The sequence below is a fragment of the Crocuta crocuta genome, unplaced genomic scaffold (genome assembly GCF_008692635.1).
Source record: "Crocuta crocuta isolate KB4526 unplaced genomic scaffold, BGI_CrCroc_1.0 scaffold693, whole genome shotgun sequence".
Classification (NCBI taxonomy): domain Eukaryota; kingdom Metazoa; phylum Chordata; class Mammalia; order Carnivora; family Hyaenidae; genus Crocuta; species Crocuta crocuta.
In genome coordinates, this window is record NW_027527545.1 from 122,951 (window position 1) to 140,900 (window position 17,950).

Genomic DNA, 17,950 nt, shown 5'->3' on the forward strand with positions numbered 1-17,950 from the left:
GCCCCGCGTCGGGCTCTGTGCTGACTGCCAGCTCAGAGCCTGGAGCCTGTTTCAGTCTGTGACTCCCTCTCTCTCTGACCCTCCCCTGCTCATGCTGTCTCTCTCTCTCTCTCTCTCTCTCCTACAAATAAATAAAACATTTAAAAAAAAAATAAATAAAAAAAATAAAAAAAGACCTTTCATTCTCATTAGCAGTCACCGCGTTTGTCCCCCACTGCCACCCTAGCCCCAGGGCACCGTGAATCGGCCTTGTCACTTGACAGATTGGCCTACGGGAGCCTCCTCTGGGGCATTACCAGTACAATAGCAAACTATTATATAAATCAGCTCCCCAGTTCCAAATTAAAAAAAAAAACTGGATTAAAGGATTTGGATAAAGAAGTAGATTCGATTCTTAAATGATGTCCCAAGCACTTATTTTGATTTCAGTTTTGCTCTTCAAAGGATAAAGCTTTAAAGACATTCTGCTTAACTGTTATAATTTCCCACCAAAAAGACATCCTCAGCGTTCTTACTCAGCGTGCCTTCTCTGTGTTCTGCCTGGACATTAAAAAAAAAAAAAGACTCCTCTGGTTCTACGATGGCCATGGTTGTGCTGGAGAAGATAAGGACGGTGGGAATTTGCATTTACCGGGTGGGTGCTCCATAAAGGTGAGGTCTGGTTGCAGCGGAAATGGCCACAATTAGAGCCGGGACTCCATAGCCCACAGGGAACATGAGCCTCTTCATGAACCTGTTTACACCCGAGTAGTTGACCACCGTCAGGTTGCGTGCAGTGAGGAAGAGGTGGAGACCCTCCAACAGCATCCAGGTGAAGGAGGCCAGGTAGAGGTAGTGTAAGGCACCCGCGATGATGGCGCACAGCACCTGGGGGAGGAGAAAGGAGTCACCAGGAGGGACTGCTGGGGAGGAGGGTGGCCCCAGGACCTCTCCCATACCTTGCCATCAGGGAGAACTCTTATATATAAGGTGGAGCTGTTGAGAGAAGATTGTCTAAATAGACTATTACCTCTCCAACCTCCTGGGGCCCAAGGATATTGTATTAAGGTATCAGTGCAATAATGGCTCCATGAACTGAGCACCCCATGGCTTGGGGCGGGGGTCTTCTGTGTCAGTGTCAGTACCTTGATCTTGGTCTGGTTGATGGCCGTGAGGAAGAGCAGGTGGGCCAGGAAGAGGCAGACTGCGAGCTGCAGGTGCAGCGAGGTGCTGGTGTTCTGGATGGCTTTGCACAGCAGGAAGGTGAGGGCTGCCAGGAGGAGGCACAGCAGAGAAAGGACCAGTCCCATGTAGGTGATCACGACCAGCACAGGATCCTCCTCCTGGGACCCAGCAAAGAGGACATCACAGTCACAGGTCCTAGATCAGTTGACTTTAAGAGGGATATCACCCTGGAGGGGCCTGGCCTAATCAGTGAGCTCTCAAAAGTTCTAGGCTCTTCCTAGAGAAAAATATTCAAAGTTTGAGAGCATTTGAGGTGAGGGAGCTTCTCCTGCTGGCCTGTGGACAGAAATGCTGATACACTGTGTGAGGGCCTGGGGAGAAGGGATGCAGGGAGCCCCTAGGAGCTCAGCAGGGTCCCCTGTTCATCGCTGGAAAGAACGTGGAACCCCAGGCCTAAAACTGCAAGGGACTGAATTCTTCCAGCCACCAGGGAGCTCACGGGACGACCCTAAGCCTCAGACAAGAATGCAGCTTTGGCTGACTCCATGGAGTCAGCCTTGTGAGACCCTGAGCAGCAACTCAGCTACACCACACCCGATTCTTGTCCCACAGAAACCGCGAGATACACATTTGTTTCTTTAAAGCTCCTATGTGTGGGGAAACATGTTAGAGAGCGATCGACGTGGACTGCGGCCTCCCCAGGGAGCTCACCTGCACGCCGTAGGGGGCCATGAGGACGGCAAAGCTGCTGAGGTGGGTGCATTGGCAGGTGGTGCTGGAGTCCCCAGTGGCCACCAGCCTGCAGCCTGTGGTGGACCAGTGACCGCATCCATCCTGACTGTGCTCCCAGAAGACACAGAGCACCTTGTGCGTTGGCCCAGGGGTCACTGGCTGTATAGGAACAGAGTGTAGGTGGGAGCTGGTGGTCCTGGTGTTCAGAAATGCTCATCCCAAGCTGGTCTGCAAAGGGCCCTCCTGGGGGAATGACTCACCCATGGAGGAGCCCCCCACCCCCAGGACACAAAGGGTGATGTGGACAGCGAGGCTGAGCCCCAGACCAGTCCCTTGCACACCCACAGCCCCATTCCACCAGCACTCACATGGTGGGAGAGGATGAAGGTGACGGGGGAGCTGAGGTTCTGGGTGTCCTTGTTGCTTATAAAGGCAGAGATGACATCTGAGAGCAGGACAGGGGAGGCCTCTCCCAGCAAGCCCTCGGGCTCATGCAGGGCTTCCTGCTGCTTGGGCTCCAGGACCAGGGGCGCCTCAGGCAGAAACTTGCCCATCCCTGGAGTGGAGATGAGGCCCACCACAGAAGCACCTGCAGGACAAGCCAGTGTCGATACCTGGGGTGCCCAAGGGGCCCCTTCTTCCTCAGATGGACCCTTTTGGTGCCACTATGTCCCCTACTTCCCCTTAAGCTTCAGGTCCCCGTTTGTCACATCCTTGGGTATCTTGTGACCTTCCTCCCATCTCAGCCGTTACCTGAGTCACTAGATTTATGCACCGCATCCAAGCTCAGCCACATCTTTGCCTGGTTCTGACTCAAGGTGACATTTGTGTCTCCTTGTTCTCCCACCTTCAGGGACAGGTCTGTGAGATGTCAGAGTTAGGTAAGGGAGTTAGCATAGTATTTGTGGCTGTAGTGGTTGGAATGATACCATTATTGATATTGATATGTGTGTTTACACACACACACACACACACACACTGAATTTATGAAGGATTATAGGAAAATACTATGAGCAACTGTACACCAACAAATTGGATAACTTAGATAAAATTAACAAATGCCTAGAGACACACAAACTATAAAAGTAACTGAAAAAGGAATAAAGTCCAAACAGACCTATAACAGGCAAAGAGAACTGATCAGTAATCAAAAATTCCCCAAAATGAAAAGCCTCGATGAGATGGCTTTGCTGGTGAATTCTGCCAACCATTTAACTAAGAATGAACAAGAATCCTTTGTAAACTCTTCCAAGAGTAGAAGAGGAAGGAATACTACTTAAGTAATCTTATGAAGTGACCATTACTCTGATTTAAAAAAAAAAAAAGATAAAGCCATTACAAGAAAATAATAGATCAATATTTCTTATGAACATAGATGTAAAAGAATCTTCAGCAAAGTATTAGGAATAAATTTATCTGAGCTTCAAGACTTTTAACACAGAAGACTACAAAAATATTTTTGAAATAAATGAAAGACCCTTAATAACTAGGAAAACATTGTATGTTAGTGGATTAAAAGGCTTAATATTGGGGCACTTGGGTGGCTCAGTCAGTTGAATATCTGATTCTTGATATCAGATCAGGTAGTGATCTCACAGTTCATGAGACTGAGCCCCACATTGGGCTCTACGCTGAGTGTGGCACCTGCTTGGGATTCTCTCTCTCCCTCTCTCTCTCTCTCTCTGCCTTTTCCTCTCTCTCTCTTTCTAAGTAAATAAATATTTTTTAAAAAGTTGGGGAGTGGGAGGGAGGCAAACCATGAGAGACTCTTGAATACTGAGAACAATCTGAGGCCTGATGGGGATGGGGGAGAGGGGAAGCGGGGTGATGGGCATGGAGGAGGGCACTTGTTGGGGTGAGCACTGGGTGTTATGTGGAAACCAATGTGACAATAAACTATGAAAGATAATAATAATAATAAATAAAAGGCACAATATTTTTAAGATGGAAATATTTCCCAAAAAGATCTACAAATTCAATGCAATCCATACCAATATTCCAAACTTTTTTTTTTTTTGGAAATGGAAAAGTGCATCCTAACATTCACAGGACATTGCAAGGAGCCCTAATGCCTAAAACAATCTTGAAATGGAAAAAAAAAAAAAAAAAAAAAGGAGTACTTACACCTCCTGATTTTAAAGCTCACTACTAATCTACAGTAATCAGAACTGTAGGGTACTGGCATAAAGATAGACATACAGACCTATAAAATAAAATTGGAAGTCCAGAAATAAACCCATACATCTGCGGTCAACTGATTTTCAACAAGGGATGACAAGACTGTTCAATGAAAAAAGAAAAGTCTCTTCAGCAACTGGTGTTTGCACATCTGGATCTCCACTTGCAGTAGAAGGGACCCTACCTCACACAACACACAAAGATTCATTCAAAATGGGTCAAAGACCTACATTTATGAGCTAACACTGGAACAGTTAGAAGGAAACACAGGTGTAAATCTTCACAGCCTTGGATTTGGCAATGGATTCTTAGATAAGACACCAGATGCACATGCAACAAAAGAAAAAACAGAGAAAATGGATTTCATCCAACAGACACATTTGTTTATTAAATTAAAAAGACAATCTGTGGAATGGGAGAAAAAATTAGCAAATTACATGTCTCATGGAGTCTACTATTAGAACACGTAAAGAACTCTTCCAGTTCAACAACCAAAAGCCAAACAAAACAACCTGACTTAAAAATAGGCAAAGGACACTGAAGTGACTATCAGGAAACAAAATGTAAGTACCAAGTGGTGCTGAGAATATGGATATTGGAACCATTGGGTGTTGCCAATGGGGATGTAAAATGGTGCTGCCATTTTGGAAAAATTATTTGGTCATTCCTCCAAAGATGGGCCACAGCATTTCCATATCACTGGGAAATCCCACTCCTATGTCTGTATACATTGAGCAGAAAACAATTATTCAAGCAAAAACTTATCCAGCAATATTCATAGTAATGTGATTCAAAATAGTCAAACACTACTCAAAAAGTCAACAACCTAAATGTCCAACAGTGGGATTCATGGATACACAAAAGTTGCTGTAGGGGCACCAGGGTGGCTCAGTCGGTTGAGCATCCAACTTCAGCTCAGGTCGTGATCTCACGGTCCATGAGTTCGAGCCCCACGTTGGACTTTGTGCTGACAGTTCAGAGCCTGACCCTAACCCTAACCCTGGGGCCTCCTTTGGATTTTGTGTCTCCCTCTCTCTCTGACCCTCTCCTACTCATGCCCTGCCTCTCTCTCTCTCTAATATAAATAAACATTAAAACAAAATTTTAGAAAGGTGCTGTAGCCAAATGATGGACTATTATTCAACCATAAAAAAAGAAAGAAATACTGCCACATGTTACAACATGGATGCACCTTGAAAACATGATGATTCTATAGATATGAAATGTCCAGAATAGGGGAACCCGTAGAGACAGAAAACAGACTGCTGGCTTTGAGTAGCTGGGGGAGGGAGAGATGAAAAGTGACCGGTTAGTGGGCACGCTATTTACTTTTAGGGTGATGAAAATATTTTAGAAATGCAGGTGAGGGCTGTACAGCTCCCAGTGTGCTAAGCCCCCACTGAATTGTACAGTTTGTTTAAAATCGTGGTGAACTGAAATACCAAATAACATAAAATTTACATTCTTTAAAATTTAATAAATTGTCTTCTCTTGACAATGCTTCCATTTTGTTAGCCTGAATTCTTCATTGTAAGTATTTTGTCTGGGGCACCTGGGTGGCTCAGTTGGTTAAGTGTCTGGCTTCCAGTTCAGGTCATGATTTCACGGTTTGTGGGTTCGAGCCCCGCGTCGGGCTCTGTGCTAACAGCTAGCTCAGAACCTGGAGCCTGCTTTGGATTCCGTATTTCCCTCTCTCTCTGGCCCTCCCCTGCTCACGCTGTCTCTCTCTCTCTCAGAAATAAATATAACATTAAAAAAATTATTTCATCTGCTGATAATTTATATTACAATGAAAATGTATATGTTTACAGTTTTATTCATTTCTTTTTAAACTTTTAATCGGTTTATGGAGTGTCACACTGTTTTTTTTTTAATTCATAGTTACTTTTTATTCATGTGAAATTTCTTTTTTTTATTTTTTAAAAAATTTTTAATAGTTTATTGTCATGTTGGTTTCCATACAACACCCAGTGCTCATCCCAAGTGCCCTCCTCCATGCNACTGGCTCCAGTGAGGCTGGGGGACAAACGAGGTGGGGGAAGGCAGAGCAGGAGCCTGGGGCAGACCCCAGTACTTACCTGTGCCTGCAGGTGCACTGAAGGTCAATGGCCCATTGGGAAGGGCCCGGCTTACGTCTCTCAGGACGTTCTCCAGGCCCACGAGCAGGTTCGTGGCCACACAGCGCTGCTCTGAGGGGGACAGAGCCTCCAGGTCATCCGGGGCCTGCAGCAACTCATCCACCCCCTGCATGAGGTCCTGGGAGAGTGGGGGGTGAGAAAAGAGACTGGGTGAGCCATGAAGACCCCTCCCACTCAGCCCCGGAGAATAGCCCCTAGAAACTGGTAGATAAAAGTGGTCCTAGATCTGATTCCCTGGGTCTCTACCCCTGGAATCCAGCACTCATGGTCAACCCTATTCACAAATGCCAAGATGACATAAGCCCGCTGTCCAGAAACAGCAAGAGAAAAGTCACTTGTGGGTGCCCATCGATTATGGGCACTGGCGTGCCTGCTCTCCCACCCACCGTGGGAGAGGCGGGGGTCTCAGAGAAGTTGCCATTGTGACGGGGCTGCCTCCTTCCAGGCCTCGATGGGGTGCCTGGGTTCTTTTTCTTCTCCTGGGTTGTGCTCTTACCTGGATGGTGCCCTGAGCCAAGGCTGGCTTGAAGTCTCTGCGCAGTACTTGGACTCTTTCAAAGAAGCTGGTGAGTGTCTGGGAAGAGGAGACGAGGCAGGTCAGAGGGACTCTTGGTGGGGGGNTCTGGGGTCAGCTCAGACCAGGTACCTTGACAGGTAGTGTTTGGCTGCATATTCTGGAATCCGGGTTTGAGCTCCCAGCCATGGCGGCAGCGGCACCTGTATGAGCCCAGAGTGTTGATGCAGACGGTGGAGTTGTGGCACACAGGCTGTCCAGAGCTGCACTCGTCCACATCTGGGGACACAAAGGGGGGAGTCAGGCCCCCTCCTTCTGTGTCCCACCTGCTTTTTCCCCATATTAGTACCTCCCACCTTGGCTGGAGGTGACGTCACCTGTTGACCCCCACATCCTGGTGATGCAGGAGTTACAGGAAATGCGGCAAGGCCTGACACATAGCACGTGAGCCCTGTACAGATGTGCAGGTTGTGAAATACTGAAATCCCAGGGAGTAATTAGTGGCCGCCTGGGGTCTCCAAGGAGCCTACTCCTCAGTACCCCAGCTTCTTCCTCGAGACCCCCACTAGATTTTTTCCCATCAAGCCTCAAAAGAATTAACGCCTGGTGCAGCAGGGTGCCGCCAGCATTCATTTGGCTTGGTTTGTGTGGGTGCCACTGAATATGCGATCAGGGGTTCTGAGTGTGGGTCTCCAGGACGTGGCATCTGAGTTCTGGACCTTCACAGATGGTGTTGTTTGGGCCATTGGGGGACCCGGGAATGGGCTTCCAGCCGGGGCGGCAGCGGCACTCATAGCTCCCCATGGTGTTGAGGCAGTGGGTGGTGCGGTGGCACGGGCTTTGCCCCGAGGTACATTCATTCACGTCTGAGGACAAAGCCAGAGGGTCAGGGTCCCCTCCACTGGCTGCACCCACTTCTCACTGCCCAGCATCAGGGACCCTTGCTGTTATTGCACGTGCTGCCACCTGGCGACCTTCAACTTCAATCTCAGTGCACCCTATGATGGTCTCCCTGCAAGATGGGCATGGCAGGGACCATGGTCCCCAGTTCATAGGCTGTGAAACCAGGAGGGAAACTGAGTCATAGGGACTGGACTCTCTTTCCAAGGGCTGTCGGCTACTCCCTCCCCAGCTCTGGCCCAGCCTCCTTTCCAGGAACTGGAAGTGACACCTCCCCCTGCTCCCGTGCGGCAGATGAGGAAGGGGCGAGACCAGGGGATGCTCACAGAGGCCGGGGGGCTCCACAAGGGAACCCCAGGCCCAGAAGGCCCTGCTACCTCCCCGCTCTGTGGTGGACCTTGTGGGGAGGCAGATCCTTGGGCAGAGCAAACCCCTAGCGTCTCAGGAACCCAAGGGTCTTCTCCCTCCTCCTCAGGCTCCTCGGGCTCCTCTGCCTTGGCCCCTCCCAGCTCCAGCGCAGCCTCACAGCGTCTTCCGGGGCCTCTACCTGAGCACGTGTTCGGGTCTGTCTTGTCGTGCTTAAAGCCGGGGGGGCATCTGCAGGTGTAGCCGCCCTGGGTGTTGACGCAGATGGTGCGGCCTTTGCAGATTCTGGGTCTCCGCTGACATTCGTCCACGTCTGCAGGGGGAAGGGGAGGGTGTTGGATGCCTGCCTGCAGCTGTTTCCTGGGATAGAAGCATCTGGAAGGCCCCGCTCTCTCCTCCTCAGCGAGCGGGTGCCTTTTCTAATCCACACGGGGGCGTCCTGCGGGCGAAGCGTGGTGGCCCGGATGTTCGGTTGTCCAGATGTGGCAGGAAGCAGTCTGAGCCCTCCCCGTCTGCCTCTCCGGGCGGCTCGCAGCTGGGCCGGGGACACATGACCCCCTGTGTCCCAGCCCGAGGACGCAGACGGGCCCAGGGTGGGCTTTCCTGGGAGCTGANGGGTACGTTCCCAACATCCAGAAGTGACCCTCCGTGGAGGGTTCTGAGCCCGGGCTTCGAGGAGGCGCCGGACACCAGGCAGGCGGCAAGGACCTGCTTTGATGCCTGGGGAGGGCGGGGCAAGGGGCCACCGAGCGGCGGGTCGCACCGCCCGACATGGGTGACGTGTCCTTGGCTGTGACAGGAGCCTTCACAGAGCCAGGTCTTCAGGTGGCAGGCCCTGGGCCTAACCAGCGGAGACTGTCCCCTCCCCGTCACCCAGCTGGAGGCCCATGGAGGTCCCTCTCCTGTCTCTTCCTCCGTGTCCACCCAGCCGCCGATGGAGTCCCTTCCTCTTCCCTGGCCTGTTGTAACATGGCGACGCCGCTCCTGGACGACCACAAGCACCACAACAGCGGGGTGGGGTGGGGTGGGGGTTGGCATTCCCAGTCCAAGCACGCTGAGTGGGATCCACGCTCATCATGTGCAGGTGCGCAGGCTGCTCGCTGCACAAGGGCCTCCGGCCCCAGGAGGCAAGTGGGAGTGGAAACCCAGCCTCAAACGTGCTATGTTCGCATGGAAGTGAGGGACCTTCTTCCATTTCACGCGAAGGCTCTGTCCTCTGCTGCAGGGGAGGAGGGGGCCGGGACCAAGGCCATGGGCTCTTCTCTCCACCACAGGGGGGAGCCTGGGGACCTTCCTTAGAGTCCTCTGGACCCTCAGCTCTGCCCCGTCCTCACCTCACCTCTGCCTTCCCCTCTTCTCTCTGTATCTGCACTAACCCCCTCTCGCTGGGCAAGCTGTGGCTCCTGCTTACCCACTGCTGCCCCCCCCCAACCCCCGTGGATACCCAAAGCCCCTTCCGCTGCCTGCTGTTCTCCCTGGAAGGGGGGCAAAGCCTGGTGCCGCGCAGAGGCTGGCCTCCGGGCCTAAACGGTGGCATCACTGCGGCAAGAGATGCGACTGCAGTAGGTGTGGGCTGGAGCGGCTGCACTCAGTGCCCACCCTGGGCGACAGGCCCTGGGGATGCCCGCAATTCTGTGAGGTAAGCACCACTGTCACCCCCTTCTTTACAGATGGGTGGACTGAGGCACAGAAGCACAATCCCTTGCCCAAGGTCACACAGTTAACAAAAGGCAAAGGCACTTTTGTTTTTATCTGTAAAAACTAGAGACGCTTTGTCTTTTTAACACAAAAGCACAATAATACCACCCCTGGCACATGAACGGTGATTTCTGAATGAGTATCCTGGCCAGCGTCACACACACAGCTATCAAGAGGCAAAGCCTGGGTGGGGCGCCTGGGTGGCTTAGTCGGTTGAGCGTCCGACTTTCGCTTAGGTCATGATCTCGCGGTTCGTGGGTTCGAGCCCCGCGTCGGGCTCTGTGCTGACTGCCAGCTCAGAGCCTGNAAAAAAGAGGCAAAGCCTGGGTCCAGGCCCTTGTCTCTCCCGCTGCCCTGCCTTTCTGTGCCGGTGGCCCAGGAGCAGACAGACCTGTCCTGACTCATCCTGCCTCTGGGGATGCTTTAGCAATGGCTCTGGTGACCCCCAACCTCATGGATGGGGAGACGGAAGGCATGGGCTACTTCTTACCTTGACACATGTTCTCACTTTCACTCTTGAAAGTTTTTGCCCCAGAAGCAAGCTCGTACCCGGGGCAGCATTCGCAGTGGTAGCTCCCTTCTATGTTCTGGCAGTCGGCAAATTTTCCACAGGACACCGCCATGGGTGGTGCGCACTCATTGATGTCTGGAACACAACAGGGCAAAGGGTCACCAGCCAAAAGTGTGAGTTCCCACAGGGCAGAGGCCCTGGGCTCCAGTCCTACTCTGCTGTGGGGCCTAGAAAGAACTCAGTTCACAGTTCTTTGGACTGAGTGAGCCAGCTTCCCCGGAAAGCCTGCTGACTGCTCTGCCCGTCTCTGCTCTCTGGCTGGGCCTGAGGGCCCCTAGCATCAGACACTCTGCTGTGCCATGATGGGGGCTGGAAGGAGGTCTGCATCCCCTTCTGCAGGTCTTGTGGGGCAGATGGAGGCACTGACTCAGGCTCCAGGCCCTCCCTTGTGAGACTGTTTGCACCACTGGGAAGCTGGGGGAGGGCTCCAGTCAGAGGGACAGTGGCACTGGAGGCCACTCTCAATGCTGACAGTGGAGAGAGTCATGGCTGGGTGACACTCACCACTCATACTTGAGGATAAAGCCAGCTGGTCAGACCCTGCCCATTGACAGCTTCCACCTCCCATTACTCGCAGTGACCCAAGTGCACCTCACAGTGCTCATCCCCCACACCCCCAGCTCTGCTGTCAGACATTTTCAAGATGCTCCAAGATGCCTCTAGAAGAGTTTTACTATCTGCAACACTGGAAGAAGTTCCCCTTATCAGAGTCTACCGCAGACACAAAATGAGGAAGCAACATGCCAGGCTCTCACAGCTGAGTCACTGCGGATGGTTCCTGGCTTCCTATCTCTCTTCCTGTTCTCTAAACATGAGAGGAAAGACACCATGAGCCTGGACCCCTCTGAGTAGCTCAGGGACCCACAGAGCAAGAGCTGGACACCATCAGCTGTCAACAACTTCAACAACTCAATAAGATGAATCAAAACGCCGGGACAGAATGTTTGGTCCTGAACATCCCAATCAGGGCACCAAAGACTTTTAGAGCCTGAAAGGGCTCATGACATCGTGATGAGTGGGAACGGGCAACTGGTCTCCCCCAGAGCAGAGCTTCCTACCTGAGCTCATGGACTTCCCTTCTGAGGGCCCAGGCCCAGGCTGTGGGTGCCAGCACCAGGACGTGACTCTCAAATGCTGAGAACAATCTTGAGGGCTGATGGGGGTGGGGGAGAGGGGAAGGGGGTCATGGGCATGGGGGAGGGCACTGTTGGGATGAGCACTGGGTGTTATATGGAAACCAATTNTGGGCCTGCTGTGAACAGTGAGGCAAGAAACCATGACCTTGATGGGTCAGGAGTTTCTGGTGAGCTCATGCCAGGAGAAGAGCCTGGCTTCCAACTCCTGTGTTTCTTTCCTCCTCTTGCTTCCACTGTTTCTCCCCTTTCTTTGTGCAATGAGAATGATCATATAGTAATAACAGCAGTAGCCATGATAAGAGCTTGTGTTGATGGTCGGCTCTGTTCTAGACTTTACCTGTTCTTCACACAAGCAAGTTTTTTTTTTTTAATTTTTTTTTTAATGTTTTATTTATTTCTAGGAGAGAGAGACAGCGTGAGCAGGGGAGGGTCAGAGAGAGAGGGAGTCACAGACNAAAGTCGGACGCTTAACCGACTAAGCCACCCAGGCGCCCCAACACAAGCAAGTTTTAAATCTCACTCCATCCATATGGGGTAGGTACAACGATGATCCCCAATTTACAGACAAGCAAACTGAGACATGGAGAAGAGAACGTCTTCCCCCTACCGCCTGCCCCCACCTTCTCCATGCCCCCCCCCCCCCCCCGCCCCTCCAAGCCCCTGTACCGTCACAATTCTCCAAGAGGTTGGTGAAGATCTCCCCAGAAGAAGAAGAGAACCCCGGAGAGCAGCGACAGGCCGTGGCGTTGACACATTTGGAGTTCATGGGGCACCACCGGGCACAGTCTATGGGGGCAGAGGGTGTGAGGACAGAGAACACAGTCTCAAGCCTTAAGAAATGGAGGGAGCCAGCTGCCAGTTGGGGGTGAGGAGCAGAGGAAGAGAGGTGGAGGAAGGAAAGGAATGACTGCCATTGGAAGAAGAAAACACAGCAAACTCTGAACATTTGTGGAAGCAGAAACAGTTTCTCTTATCTCCAGAAGACCAGAGCCTCACTTGAAAAATATGCCCCCCTTTCCCTGCTTGTCGGTGAGGGGACCCAGACCTCATCATGCACTCCCCCGTTTGTGTCACCCACGTGGCTGGCTGGGCAGACTCACCACTAGGCTTCTGAGTGGCCGCTCCCAATAGCAACAGCATCTGTATCAAGAGTCCTGGGGCAGGAAACACAGAAATGACAACGAGGAGAGAGTGGAGCTCCAGTTTCAACCGTTGTGCACATGGTCATTGCTCCTGGGAGGTGGCCCTGATGCTACAGTCCCTGGCTCTCCCAAGCCTCTTGTAATTTATGAAGATTTGAGAACCAATTCTTTTCCTTCCATCTCCCTGGACTCTCTGAGGAGCCCATCACTAACAGACACTGTCCTCATGGAGACTCAGTGCTACAGGTAAGGGGACAAAGTATACACAGGTGACGTCAGGGATACAACATAGAAATTCCAACCTTTCCCAGCGGAGGGGGTGAATCTTGAAGCACAAAGTCCTCAGATTGGCCAGGTTCTATGTTCTCTGGCAATGGCAGAAATCTGCCCTGAGGATTCCTCTTCCAGGATCACTGTCCCCTCTTCTACATACATGTTTTGGGGCACACGAGAAGAGCATGGATTTGGGGGTCAGAAAGCCCCAAGTGTGAGCCCTCACAGTGAGCCCTGTGTCACTCCTCACAGGGAGCCCTGGCGTCAAGAGAGGGGGAGCTGATGACAGGTGAGGAGTGACAACTAAGAGCACCGGCAGGTAGAGCCGACATCTCTTGGTTAAGTGACCTCTCCAGGTGCAGTGCCAGGAGTGATGGCTCACTGGACAGGCTCTGTGGTATGAAAACGACTCCAGGTGCAAAGGAATCTACCCTGTAGGCAATCACTGGGCCACCTGTTCGAGTCTGTCCTTCCATTCATGGGAGGCATGATGTTGCTGGGAAGGTGTTGGTTCCTTTTTTTTTTTTTTAATGAGATTAACAGTGAAATCAGTAGACTCTGATTAAAGCAGATTACTTTCTTCGCAAAGAAGAAGTCACACCTTCACTTTTTGCAGATGACATGATACTCTACATGGAAAACCCAAAAGATTCCACCAAAAACCTGCTACAGCTGACACAGGAATTCAGCAAAGTCACAGGATATAAAATCAATGTACAGAAATTGGTTGCATTTCTATACACCAATAATGAAGCAACAGAAAGAGAAGTCAAGGAATCAATCCCATTTACAATTGCACCAAGAATCATAAAATACCTCGGAGTAAGCCTAACCAAAATGGTAAAAGATCTGTATGCTGAAAACTTATGAAAGAAATTGAAGAAGACACAAAGAAATGGAAAAACATTCCACACTCGTGGATTGGTGCCGGGAGCCGCACTGGCCTCTCTGGATGGCAGTCACGGCAAGAAAATGGCAATGTTTGCACAGCTCCTGCCATGAGAAACAAAACTGGTATCTCCTTCTGCTACTACTGGCTCATGCCGGAAATAAGCCTGCTGGTATTGACCAGGCCTCACAATATTCCATATCAGACCCATATTCTGAACACAGATACCTCATAAGGAAAAGCATATTCCTGCCTTTACAAAAGAGATTTTAGATAAAGCTCTATGGATCATTATCAAAAGGCTCTTCCTATGGGCTTTGCAGATCCAAGACTTAGATAATAAAGGGGGTTAAGAACACAAGAGTTACTACTGAGTCTGGTCCCATGTCAGAAGAACCTAATTTATAGTTAAGGTACAAATAAGGGCAGAACATAACTTACTAACTGGTGATGTATGGCAGTCCCTTCCTCAAGGCCTACATTCCACAAACATCCTCCCTTACACTGGCAGCTGGGATGAGGATAGATAAGAGTAATTAAAACATAAACTCAGATGCAAAGACTGATACATATAGAGCCCCCTTGGTAGTTTCCACAAACAAACCAATTCAGAATCATTCATCCTCTTGAGAGCCAGACAGAATGACTCCTAGCTTATCTATGTACAATTTAACCTATATGTTATCCTGTTTTTCACTAAGAGCATCCTGTTATTTCCTTGGTCATAAATTCACTATGGCTGGGATAATTCTGCAATTGATATCACAAAAGGCCACTCATTGTAAGAAATTCCTTTTCTCTGACCTCATATTATTGTTGAACCTTTAAATAAAGACACGAAAACCGACAGGACAGAGATGCCTGCCTGGTGATCAGAAAGAATCTCGGGGCTCTCTCACTCTCTCTCTCTCTCTCTCTCTCGCCGACACCGTCCATCCTTCGGGGACCCCTGGACCTGCCAGAGCCGGCCTCCGGCAGATTGGAAGAACAAATATTGTTAAAATGTCAATAATACCCAAAGCTATCTACACATTCAATGCAATCCCAATCAAATTACACCAGCATTCTTCTCAGAGCTAGAACAAACTATCCTAAAATTTGTATGGAACCACAAAAGACCCTGAATAGCCAAAGTAATATTGAAGAAGAAAACCAAAATGAGAGGCATCACAATCCCAACTTTAGCCTCTACTACAAAGCTGTAATCATCAAATAGTATGGTATTGGCACAAAAACAGGCACATAGACCAATGGAATAGAATATAGAACCTAGAATTGGACCCACAAATGTATGGCCAATTAATCTTTGATGATGGAAAAAACATAGTCTCATTAGCAAATGGTGCTGGGAGAACTAGACAGCAACTGGAATGAAGAATGCAGAAGAATGAAACTGGACCATGTTTCTCACACCCTACACAAAAATAAACTCAAAATGGATGAAAGACCTAAATGTGAGACATCAAAACTCTAGAGAGGAAAACAGGCAACAACCTCTTTGACCTCAGCCACAACAACTTCTTACTCAACAGGTCTCTGATGGAAAGGGAAATAAAAGAAAAAATGAACTATTGGGACCTCATCAAGATAAAAAAAAAAAAATACTTCTGCACAGTGAAGGACACAATCAGCAAAACTTAAAAGGCAACAGATGGAATGGAAGAAGATATTTGCCAATGACATATCGGATAAAGGGTTAGTATCCAAAATCTATAAAGAACTTACCAAAGTCAACACCCCAAAAACAAACAATCCAGTGAAGTAATAGGCAGAAGACGTAAATAGACACTTTTAGAAAGAAGATATCCAGATGGCTAACAGACACGTGAAAAGAGGCTCATTATCACTCATCATCAGGGAGATACAAATCAAAACCACATTGAGATACTACCTCACACCGGTCAGAGTGGCTAAATTAACAACTCAGGAAACAACAGACGTTGGCAAGGATGTGGGGAAATGGAACCCTCTTGCACTGTTGGTGGGAATGCAAACTGGTACAGCCCCTCTGGAAAACAGTTTGGAGGTTCCCCAAAAAAATTAAAAATAGAACTACCCTACAACCTAGCAGTGGCACCACTAGGAATTTATCCAAAGGATACAGGACCACTGATTCATAGGGGCACATGTACCCCAATGTTTACAGCAGCACTATCAACAATAGTCAAATTATGGACAGAGCCCAAATGTCCGTCAACAGATGAATGGACAGGGAAGATGTGGTTTATATATACAATGGAATACTTCTTGGCAATGAGAAAGAATGGAATCTTGCCATTTGCAACAATGTGGATGGAACTGGAGGGTATTTCTTATGCTAAGTGAAATAAATCAGTCAGAGAAAGACAGATATCATATGTTTTCATTCATATGAAACTTAACAGAAGACCATGGGAGAAGGGAAGGGGGAAAAATAGTTTCAAACAGAGAGGGAGGCAAACATAAGAGATTCTTACATACAGACAACACACTGAGGGTTGATAGGGTGGGGGGATGGGGAAATGGGTAATGGGCATTGAGGAGGGCACATGTTGGGATGAGCACTGGGTGTCATATGTAAGCAATGAATCATGGGAATCTGCTCCTGAAGCCAGGAGCACACTGTACACACTGTATGTTAGCTAACTTGACAATAAATTATATTTGAAAAGTAAATAAAATAAAAACAAAGCAGATTATTTTTCATAATCTGGGTGGGCCTCATCAGTTGAAGACCTTACGAGAAAAAAAAAGGCTGACCCCTCCTAGGAAGAGCGAATTCTGCTTCCAGACTGACTTTGGACTTGACATATAACATCAACGTCCCTGAAAATATCCCTGGGTTTCCCATCTGCCCTACTGACTCTGGATGTTCCAACCTCAAAAATCTCATAAACTAATTTCTTAAACTAGCACATTCTCTCTTCTCTCTCTCTCCCTATATATATATATAGACACACACACACACGTACATCTCTGTCATACATGTACATATACTCGTATACATATACAGAAACTCCTATTTCTGTTTCTCTGGGGAACCTGGTCTAATACAGGCTATAAAACGAGAAAGCTCTGAAAAGTCCCCCAGTCTGCCCTAGAAATATGTGTCACCAACTTTCTTCTTTGAGAAATTAATTGAGCTAATGCCATTCTTAAAAATCCCTCCCCTGCTCTCCCTTACAAAGACAGTGGGAAAATCAGAAAGAGAGCAAAACCCAGAAATAAAGCGAACAGAGAAAATTATCAGCCTGGATAGAGCTCCCAGATAGCTTTAGTGGCCTCTCCCCACCGTTATAACTCTACCTACCCGGAAACACACTCAGATGCCCGTTTCTCATGGTGCAGACACAAGTAAGCCCAGCCAGAGAGAATGCTGCCTGGTTTGGGGGTGTTTGTGGGGGTGGGGGAGGTGCTAAAAAGACTTCCTGTTTTAAGTCTGACTTCAAATAGACACTCGTCATTGGATGAACTTAGATGAAACAGCAAACTGATAGTGTGGATGTCCCCCCGGCCCGATATTCTCCTGTGATGACCATCTCTGAAACTCACACTTGCATTTTTAAGTATTTGCTCAGCCTTTCCAGTGTTTGTCCTGAAAGCCTCTTTGATGGTTTTTATATATTTTTGATATAAGAAGACCTCCCAAAGATGAAGAATCATTCTACTGGCTTTTCTGGCCCCTCTGAGGACAGTGGTTCGTGGTGAACAGACTTTTTAAATCTATTTATTATCTACTTGTGTGCTTCTTTATTTTTAAGTTTTTATTTTGGAATAAATGTCGATTGACAGGAAGTTTCCAAATCAATATGGAGAAGTCCTTCCCCCCGCCCCGTTTCCTGCAAAAGATACATTTTTATGTATTTTTCTGTAACTGTCATCAAATATCTAAACCAAGAAATTACAGCGGTACAATGCACATGTATAGTTCTGTGACATTGTGTTATGTGGACAGGTTCCCGTAATTATCACTACGATAAAGATACATAAGGGGCGCCTGGGTGGCTCAGTCGGTTGGGCGGCCGACTTCGGCTCAGGTCATGATCTCACGGGTTGTGGGTTCGAACCCTGCGTCAGTCTCTGTGCTGACAGCCAGCTCAGAGCCTTAGAGCCTGCTTCAGATTCTGTGTCTCCCTCTCTCTCTGACCCTCCCCTGCTCACACTGTCTCTCTATCTCTCTCAAAAATAAATTAAAAACGTTAAAAAAAACTTTAAAAAAATACACAAATATTCTGTCACCCTCGTACGACCCCAATGTCCCTAATTCCTG

General features: G+C 48.9%; 1 protein-coding gene across 1 annotated transcript in view; it reads right to left on the bottom strand.

The window, feature by feature from the left end:
* The window catches only part of LOC144232473 (adhesion G protein-coupled receptor E2-like), a 26,524-nt gene extending 9,469 nt beyond the window's left edge, over positions 1–17,055 (bottom strand). Inside the window, 14 exon segments of the mRNA XM_077765313.1 lie at positions 632–867; positions 1,125–1,322; positions 1,876–2,055; positions 2,265–2,485; positions 2,650–2,757; positions 6,153–6,330; positions 6,709–6,831; positions 6,833–7,005; positions 7,446–7,592; positions 8,174–8,305; positions 10,181–10,336; positions 12,064–12,183; positions 12,498–12,551; positions 16,991–17,055. Of these exon segments, the coding sequence (XP_077621439.1) occupies positions 632–867; positions 1,125–1,322; positions 1,876–2,055; positions 2,265–2,485; positions 2,650–2,757; positions 6,153–6,330; positions 6,709–6,831; positions 6,833–7,005; positions 7,446–7,592; positions 8,174–8,305; positions 10,181–10,336; positions 12,064–12,183; positions 12,498–12,551; positions 16,991–17,021 (2,057 nt within the window). The 5' untranslated portion in view covers positions 17,022–17,055.
* Positions 17,056–17,950: the final 895 nt, after the last annotated feature.